This window comes from Cyrtonyx montezumae, unplaced genomic scaffold (assembly GCF_038088225.1).
Source record: "Cyrtonyx montezumae isolate F1298 unplaced genomic scaffold, pur_monq_1.0 scaffold_13, whole genome shotgun sequence".
NCBI classification, from domain to species: Eukaryota; Metazoa; Chordata; class Aves; order Galliformes; family Odontophoridae; genus Cyrtonyx; species Cyrtonyx montezumae.
In genome coordinates, this window is record NW_027071859.1 from 33,290,251 (window position 1) to 33,299,592 (window position 9,342).

At 40.8% G+C, this 9,342-nt stretch overlaps 1 protein-coding gene across 1 annotated transcript; it reads right to left on the reverse strand.

The window, feature by feature from the left end:
• Window positions 1-218: 218 nt before the first annotated feature.
• CGA (glycoprotein hormones, alpha polypeptide) lies at window positions 219-8,515 on the reverse strand. Its single transcript, XM_065731153.1, has 4 exons — window positions 8,470-8,515; window positions 3,840-3,946; window positions 2,206-2,390; window positions 219-737 (listed from the first exon to the last, which is right to left on the reverse strand). The coding sequence occupies exons 2-4, from the start codon at window positions 3,940-3,942 to the stop codon at window positions 660-662; spliced, it is 366 nt and encodes a 121-aa protein (XP_065587225.1). The 5' UTR covers window positions 3,943-3,946; window positions 8,470-8,515; the 3' UTR covers window positions 219-659.
• Between the last annotated feature and the right edge of the window lie 827 nt (window positions 8,516-9,342).

Below are 9,342 nucleotides of genomic sequence, written 5' to 3' on the forward strand. Positions count from 1 at the left end.
ATGTGCTATGCCTCTCCTCTAGCACTGCCACACTGCATAGTTCTTTACATCTCCTTTTGCATCTACTTATTGATACGGGAGAAGATGAAATTCAAAGCAAAATCAAAGATGGCACAGAAAGGCAGAGCATTGCTGTTAAACTTTATGCCACAAGTTAAAGAAAAAAAAAACAGAAGAGAAGGAAGAAAAACAAAATGTGTTTAAAAAAATCTAAACATCACTAAATGAATAAGGGGAAATGACTGTTTCTTTTTCTGCCCACTTTCCCATCCCCTCTTCCTCCTTCCTACCTCTCCCACAGAAACAAACAAAAAAACCCTAAAAATGAACTCCTACAAAATCTCTTTTTTGTTATTTTAAGCTCTGAAATCATCATTTTTCCTCAAGAAACATCAATGATTTATCTGACAGTTTATTTTAAAAATAGATCAAGCTTATGGCTGTCACGCAAGTGCTGCATCTAATCCCTAATGGAAATAGTTAAACTTACTTAAATGCATGAAGAAGCAAAGAGGAAATAAAACAGCCATCCATCTCATTCAGAAGTCTACTCAATGTCTTGACCAGAAAACTCAAGATTATACACAGCGGTGCTATAAAAGCTGAAAAACAAATATTCCATTCGCCGTTGTCCTTGATCATTAACGAAGAGACAGGCTTTAAGATTTATGATAGTAGCAGGTACTGCAGTGACAGTCTGTGTGGTTCTCTATCTTCACATTGTCCTTAAGGGTAATCTTAAAAAAAGAAAGCACACACAGAAAAAAGAAAATAATTAGGATTAGCTACACAGTTAAAACTGCAATCTCAAGCAAAAGATTTCTGAAGCCTTTTTCTTAACCCCAAACACTACACAGGCTCCAAGGAGCATGTGAACTAGAATGGCCTCTGAACGCCAATATGTGAAGTTGCATCATCAGTGGCTTTTGGAGCTGTAATGAGATGCTTTTCAACAGCAACACGTAGCATGGTGTCCTTAATTTGGCACATTTTAAAGTGCCTATTTTTCAAAAAAGCATTACTCAGCCAATCTATGACAAATCAGGAAGTGCCCTTAACATACTTCACGCAGAGATTATAAAAACAGAAAGCATGAACACTGAGATATTTTTAATCTCACCCAAATTTTATTTCCTGCCTCAGGGCAATCATAATGTTGGTGGTCTAGAAAAACACCCATGCTCTACTGAGATGAAGAGCTAAAATGTGTTCAGTTGTAGGTATCTATAGGTAAGCCATATATTTGGGCTCACAGTGCAGCCAGCAGAGACCCAGGGCTCTGGCCAGTTGTGTATACAGAAAGGCTGATTATCCTTCCTGACATCAGATGGGATCCCACCAAGCCCCCAGCTGCCACTCCAGAAGGTCTTTTATGGGTCCTATTTCTGCCAGCTATGCACACAGTTGTTTTGAGTACTCCAGGGTATCTCAAATGGCACCAAACCTGTGAGCCAGTAATTGAACCGAGCCCCTCATCAGCACACTCAGTGAGCATGATTCAGATCACCATATGACAGCTACCTTGGCTTACATCAGCTAGCTCACCACTGACTACATCAACCTAAGGTTTCTTCACCTGGAGCTGAATCACTCCCAAAATAATCAGCTTCAGCACAATCTCTCTTTAAGAGAACCTTCCAGATGGGACTGTTAAATGCTCAAAGTAGCTGCACATGTTTACAGTTCCCTCCCGGTTATACTATTAAAAGTAAACACAATCTCAATTAATCTAATGAGTACAGATGGTTTTGGTCCCTCATTCCCATGCATGTAATTGATAGTATTGACCACCCATGTTCTCAGAGGACTCCTTGCTTATGCAGAGAAGAAGCAAGGAAAGCGACTAATTAAAATCAAATCCACACTTCATGACATTTAAGGAGAGGGTACGCATCCAGGAGAGTTAAAAATGGACAAGAAATCCAATTCATGCATCATGAGTCATAGTAGTTTTACTGAAGTCAGTGGTACTACACCAGTTTCCATATCCCAACAGACTATCAGAGTTGGTACTGTATAACATAATTTCTTTTAAAAAAAAAACAAACACAAATGAACACAAGTGTAAATGATATACCTACCAAGGATGTTTCCCTCAAATAGCAGCTCAATGCCCTTCAGCAAAAACATATCATTTTCTATTCACTGCTTCACTTACATATTGCTTCCTAAAACAAGCTTAAACAGTCTCGTTTACATTCTTACCTTGGTGAAAGCCTTTGCTACGCAGCACGTTGCTTCCGATGTAATGTTCTTTGGAACAAGCATGGTCTTCTTGGATCTCATTGGAGTGGGATAGGCCCGGGAGAAACAGCACCCAGTGCACTGGTAAATGGGGGCTCCTGGTTTTGAAAAGAACCTGTTCTCCCCTAGCTTGCACTCTGGACAACCTGCCATAAAAACGTACAGAAAAGACTTTCACTTATGGCCATTGATCTTCAAAGAGAAAGGGAAAACACAGGCAGTAAGAGGAAGAACTGGCTTTGTTCTGCTTCTTGATGCATGTCAAACTGCAAAGCACAGAAACAAAAGCTTTCCACTTCAAAGTCCTTCATCCACTACTTGTAAAACTAAAGTGTGTCTTTCCAGGTAAGGCATATGAATTTCTTTTCTGCTCTTTCTAAGTTAACAGCATTTTTTTTTCAGCAAGTGTACTACAGTAGCTCTACCTATAAAATCTATTAGCTATGGGTAGTTAGTAACAGCAGCATTTGCTAGCACTTCCTAGACAGTGCACGTTTGCAAGTAACACTCAGTTATTTCTGAATTTCAAAAATGCCTGGTGACTTCAAGATTTATGTAGCTTGTGTTTTTCTATATTCTGTTCAAAACTTATTAAAGAAAATCAATTGTCAGAAAGCAAATGCTCAACACTATTAAAAATCAAATTTTTTAAGTGTGAAAATGGGTTTTTACCAAAATGCTTACGTTAGATTATGAGACTAAAGGCTACAGTGAATACAGAGACCTGGCAATGGAAGGGAACAGTAGCAGGCAGAGGAGCCCTCCTAACCTGATCATCAAAATGGAGCACTCAACTCCCCACCCTAGAGAAGCAAAGGAAAAGGCTTAGCGTGTTGGCCCTGGCAGGAAGTAGGCTCGGATAGAACTGAAGGTCTACTAGAAGATGGAGAGGAGCTTAGAGAGAGGGTCTAAGACCAGCTGCTGGAGGGACTCACACTATGTTAATGTATATGAACATTACAAACCTCAGCCCTGATAGGCCAGAGAGGACGAACAGGATCAAGCTGTGCTGTGTTAACACTGTTGCTGAGTGGATGTCAGCAAAAGCACTGCTTTCTCACTGTTGATCCATGGGACCCACCTTGTTAGTGAAGAGTGTGTATGTGGCCCTATAAGAAGTGCTCAGCCTACTGTGTGAGTGGAAGGCTATGATGATGGAAATCTCTATGGCACACTACTACACACTGTAGCTTTGTCCCAGTAAACTCATCCTAGCCCTGGCTGCAGTGCAAAAGGTTTTTCGGAAGAAATATATTCTACGCATTATGATGAGGAATTACTATTTTGTTATTCCTTGTGTTGTGTGGCCACTTGGATGTCAGAAGTATAACAAAATGAAACGTTTCTACTTGATAATGTTTTGAGGATTAAGATCACCACATAAAGATGAGAATACTTTCATCTGGGAGAGTTGTGACCTGGAGAAATTAAGTTTAAAGAAGGAGCAGGAAACAAAATTATCTTGAGCAATTATACCTTCACATCCCAGTATCAACAGTGCAATAGAATAATTATATTTATGACCACATTTATAAAGCAAGTTTAATTACTGCTCTTGACAACTGTCCTATAGCTGAATGCTGAGCGCAGCTTACCCTGCATGAGAAACTCTCCATCTGGGAAAGTATGAAAAAGATGCAGAAACACAGACAAGATGGTCAAAGTGACAGCTGCATACTTCCTGTAGCAATCCATCATCTTTCTGGAAATACAAATAAGCACATTTTTAAAGGACTGTTTCACAATGGGTACAGTAACAGCATCAAGGCTACACACTAATACAGCATTCAAGATAAGTAACAGTGACAATTTAAAACCAAGAGCAGAAACTGAAAATGTAGTATACTTACATGCATTTTACAGCCTCAGAAAATTGACTTCATCACCACTCTCCTAACGAAAATGTGCCTCTTCTTCTGGCCTTAACAATATTTTCTGAATAATAACATAAACCATAGCACATAAACTTCAAATACCATAACTGTCTAATATTTACGGCAGTGCAGAGAAAAGACAGCAAACATTTATGGAGAAGACTCATACCTAAGTAAAAGCTACATGGAGATCAGCAGGATGCTTTTGCTAACTACCACAGGATTTTTCAAGTAATTCTCAGGCATTGTTGTACCAGCTTGGTCAGAAACAAAGAAATAGTTGTAAAGGATGGTGTTTCTTTTCAGTGAGAATAGTATCACATGCCTGTGACATGACTCCTCATAATGGAAAGGCAGGCAAGACCTGAGTTTGCTTAAAACAAGCATGAGGATGCCCCATTTAAGCATGAAGTCTGCAACTGTCTCAAGCACAAAGCATAATCTCACCCAGTCAGACCATTTTTGCCCAATCTCTCATTCATGCACTTTTCCTGCCCTCACTGATCATCCATGAGGCTATTTGGGCTCAGCACTGTCCATGCCCACCCCACAGAGAGGGTGTTTTGCTGCAGCCATGCAGCAGTGCTATACCTGCTGCTACTTGGCCCCAGGGACAGCAGGCCCAGGCTGCTCTCACAGAGCCCACAGATCTCAGCCTCCACCTGCCTTATGAGAAACCTTATCTGATCGTGCAGGTCTCTCTGCTCCTGCAGTCACAGCCTCAGGCCATGCCAGCAGCCAAATGAAATGCGTTAGGGCTTCCTCTGAATAGCAAGCCAACAGCACCCTGAGCACTAGATTCTGAAAGCCACCTGCTTTGCAAGTTAAAAAAGAAGAGCTCTTCTTCCAAACACTCCAGTCATTGCTGCTACTTCATGATAAATATTCTCCAGGGATGGATCCTGCTATGGCACCAAGTATTTATAAAAATGTAGTGACAATGAAAACAACAATAATGCCAGCAACATAGACATAAATCTTGAGATTTGGTGTAGAGGTTATTTAAGCGTGCCATGCTATTGAAAAGGGCACTGACATCCCTAATAAGAAAATATAGTAGAAAATCAAGAGAGCAAAGTATAATTAAATCAAATGAGCTTTCATACACTGGCAAGCTATTTCTTTTCAGATGCTGCACCTCCCCAGCAGCATCCCTACAGAGACTGCCCAGTGATACCAATGTACAAATAATGCCTGCTTGCATCTGGATGGGGATGCAAACCTGAGGTGGTCCAACGAGTGAAGCTACTTGTATGGTATGATCGTCTGAATGAGCCTGGAGCATTGGGATGTGTACAAAGAGTGTATGGATTAACAGAGGGACACTCCATTGCCATACAAATTCTCAGAGATAAATGGAGATGTGAGGCTGCCATACACAGGCCAGCAGGTCTTGGTTCATTGATGAGTCAGACTGATGAAGGAAGTAGTCAGAATGCCATGGAGCGCTGATCATAAAACAGCTTTGAACTCAGGACAAGGAAGAAAACAAAACCAGAGAAGCCTATGCCCATAGCAAACAGAAAAAGCTCATGTCCAAGCAGATGAGGCTGAGACCAAAGACAGGATGATGAGAACACAGCCCTTGCTTCATCAGAGTTAGCAAAGCTGAAGAGAACAAAGTTTATGAACAAGCAAGTGAGCTATAAAAGCACAATAGTGGCAAGAAGAATTTTCTAAGTAAGCCAAGAAATACTAGAGATAAAAAATCATTTGGAAGTCCAGCAAAGATCTAGGATGGAGAGCAGTTTGCAGTAATGGGAGGCTGGGTGCTTAGGTGCAGATGACTTCACGTCCTCAGTCCCACCTGCCCAGCAAGTCAGTCAATGTTGGCAAGAAACAGAGCATAAAGGAGTTAAAAGCAGCCAGGGCAGAATTTGAAGAAAACCCATTGGCAGAAATTGTGGAAGCACTGGAAGGAAGCATTTGGAAGAAATACAAAAAGTGGTTTAGTAAATGTATATGTATGTAGCTGAATGATACTGGTTGTTATTTCTTTCTGCTACAGCTTTTACCAAAAACCCATCCAAGTACAAGAAGTGGTCTTCTGAGGTTAGGTGCTATGGGAAACTGGAGCTGTCTGTTAGAAAAGAGGGCATGCATGACGCAGCAAAGAACAGCTACAGCAGCTTGGGGTAATGCCCACCAAATGTGAGGCATATAGCACTGCTACAGCCTTCCCTTAGGCTCAGCCATGGGCTTTTACTTTAACACATCCAATGTTCACTCAATGCTATCCAGGTTTTGTGATAAGGCAAGCTTTGTGCTCCCCTTCCTCCTTTCAGATCTTCAGGGTAGACCCAAGCCAGCTTGATTTGACCATGTATACTGTATGAATTCAAGGTGGCCACAATGAGATCGTGCAGGACAACGAACAGTGGTTAACACAGTAGCCTCATATAAGATCTTTAAACAGCACTATCAAGTTCATGAAAGACAGCTGCCAGATCTCTATGCTCTGCTCCCTGGACAAAAGTCATGTGTGTCCACAACATCAAGGTGGACATTCACACCATTTATATCAGTCAACACTCATATGATACTGACAGACATTTCTGGAAGTGAACTGAGCTCACTTGCATTTCTGAAGTTGTGCTGAGTAAACTGATCAGACAACCCCTCCCTCCAGCAAATAAGACTTTTCTTTGAAGGTTATTTACTGTATGTGCTCTTTTCAGCACTGCAGATGGGGCGTGACTGCTGGCAGACTCGCCTGTACTAGGATATAAGAGCACAGTTTAGCTTCAGGCCCTGCTCCATCTGGGGGCTCAGAGCTGGGCAGCACGTTGCCCAGTGCAAGGAGCCAGCTGGAAGGGTTCATTCACCAGCAGGAGAAGATGACAGACAGACTTTTCAAAACACCTCAGTTCTATATCGCTCTGAGCCTTTTGGTAAGTCTGGATGATCCAGTGGCTCTCTAACAACACCACAGCCACTGACTGACTACTGTGTGACCTCAATCTCTTTGCTGAACATGTTGTGGCAATCTTTGTCATAATTTCTCTAAGAATGCATATGGTTTGGTACATTATAAGTGCCTGAGGCAACCCCAGAGGGAAGTTGTTTAAATTAAACTAACCAAAAAAGGGAATTGAAATCGCAGTTTTGCACTTCCTCTATTGAGTCATACTGTCAGGCTCGTACTAAAAACAAAGACCTGTCAATAAAGCCCAGACACTAATGTTTCTTCTCTAGCAATATGACAGCAATTTTGCCTAATGTTTTTATTCTGCTCTGCATTTGCTTTTCTGACTGCGCCCATGCTGCTAACCCAGTTAATATCTACAACACCTCACAAGCAAATTAAATTAAGCTTTTACTTTGCTCTGTTAATTAATATCTTTCTATTGGAACATTATCATTTGGTTTTTGTGATTATGCAATGTATGAATTTTAGCAGATCTTTGGAAAGATGGCAATTTTAAACCTTTCCCAGAAGTGAGAGACTCACCTTACTATTTACAATAGCTCATCTTTTTTCTGTAAACAAGTTATCCTATTACCAGTTACCGTAACAAGGATATCTTGTCATCAGTGATTGCAAACAGGTCTTCTTCTCACATGCGTGTGGGACTCTGATGTCTTTTTATTTATGTTGTACTCCATGTAACCAGAATTCCTACTCAAATTCATTGGTCTTTGCACAGATGTGCCAGAGAGCTTTGTTAGATAGGCCACCTTTGTACTAATTGTATGAAGAGACCTAACGTCTTCAGCATAAACTTGGGATGTCCCTCTGTGCTGTTTTATATGGTGACTTTGGTGACCATTGTGTCAAACAAGAGCCAAATACTCTGCACATTGTGTTTCTTTTCAGAGCATTTAGCACTGATGTATGGCTTTGTCACAGCAAGGATGAAGTGCCAATGCTTCACTTCTGGCTGCCTTGCACACAGTAAGCTGTTAGCAAACCACTGAAGACTGAGAAATCTTTACTAACATCTTTTTTTTTTTCCTTCACATATTTTAACCATGACCAGCAACTTAAAGACTCTAAAACAAGTGTTAGCACCATGAAATGTGTTAACATTTGACATCTGGCATCAATGCTGTGGACCAGGATAAAAATACAAAATTACTAATGAAGCATTACCAGACCCAACCAGAAATCACAAAGCATCACCATTTAGCTGTAATGCAATCCTACAACCTCGTTTTCTGTTACTCACAAAGCCAGTTTAACACTAAGTACTGATTTCTTAGTTCCAATGCAACATTTCATGCTGGTTTTCAAAGTAAAAACTTTGACAGAATGGAAGGAGAGGAAAACTTTTGGGGAGAAGGGGAAGACAATGTCAAAAAATACGTAATTGTTCTTCTTTAACAGTAAAGAAAATTAAAAATATATTACCTCCCTTGTTCAATGAGAATAAATCGGAAAGATGAGAAAATGCAGGACGATGTTCAAATGCGAGCTGTCCTTGATGTGTGAATGTACCTTCCTGATGTATGAAAAGGCTGCATCTTTCTTTTATACCAGCAAAGTTAGATTATATTCCTCGCCCACAACTAAGCCATAGGATCAACTGTACATTCTGTCTAATGACTGAACATTACTTTACGTAATTACCAGCCCACCATACTGATCTTATCTCCTACTCAACTTTCATAAAGATCTTTTTTTTCCCCTTATATAATGAAAGAAAGGACAGCTTGTGTGCACAAATTCAATGCCATGTGAGTTTCCTGGGGAACTCAAATATCCAGCATCTAGTCATTTGCTGCACCAGTCAGTGAATAGAAGCTCATTTTACAAAAGGAAGAGTTACTAAAGTTTCCTAACGCTTCTGAAACCAGAGAGAAAAACAATTACAGCAATGACGTTGTCTTAGCAGGGAAGAACAAAATAACAAACAGCAGAGATCTAGACAAACGTTTAAAAAAATAACCTCCACCTGAATTTAATGCCCAGAGAACAAATGCATGGATTAGTATAGAAGGATTACTTCTTTAGATGTGGGGCAAGATCTCATCTTGTTTTCAGAGAGCAATGGGGAAGCCTTTTTAAAAATGGCAATAAAGTGCAGATTTTTAAGGTGTAGAGACTTGCAAGGCCCCATTCTCAAGTGACAGAGCCTGTGTGGATGCAGCTACATCTGAAGCCAGGAGGTACAGCGGGGCTTGCACCCGCTCATCTATTCTCTTCTCCAACTCAAATGGGAGGTGTATGCCCAGGTGCCTACTGTAAACAAGCCCCTGCAACACAGCCAGCCCACATGGTACT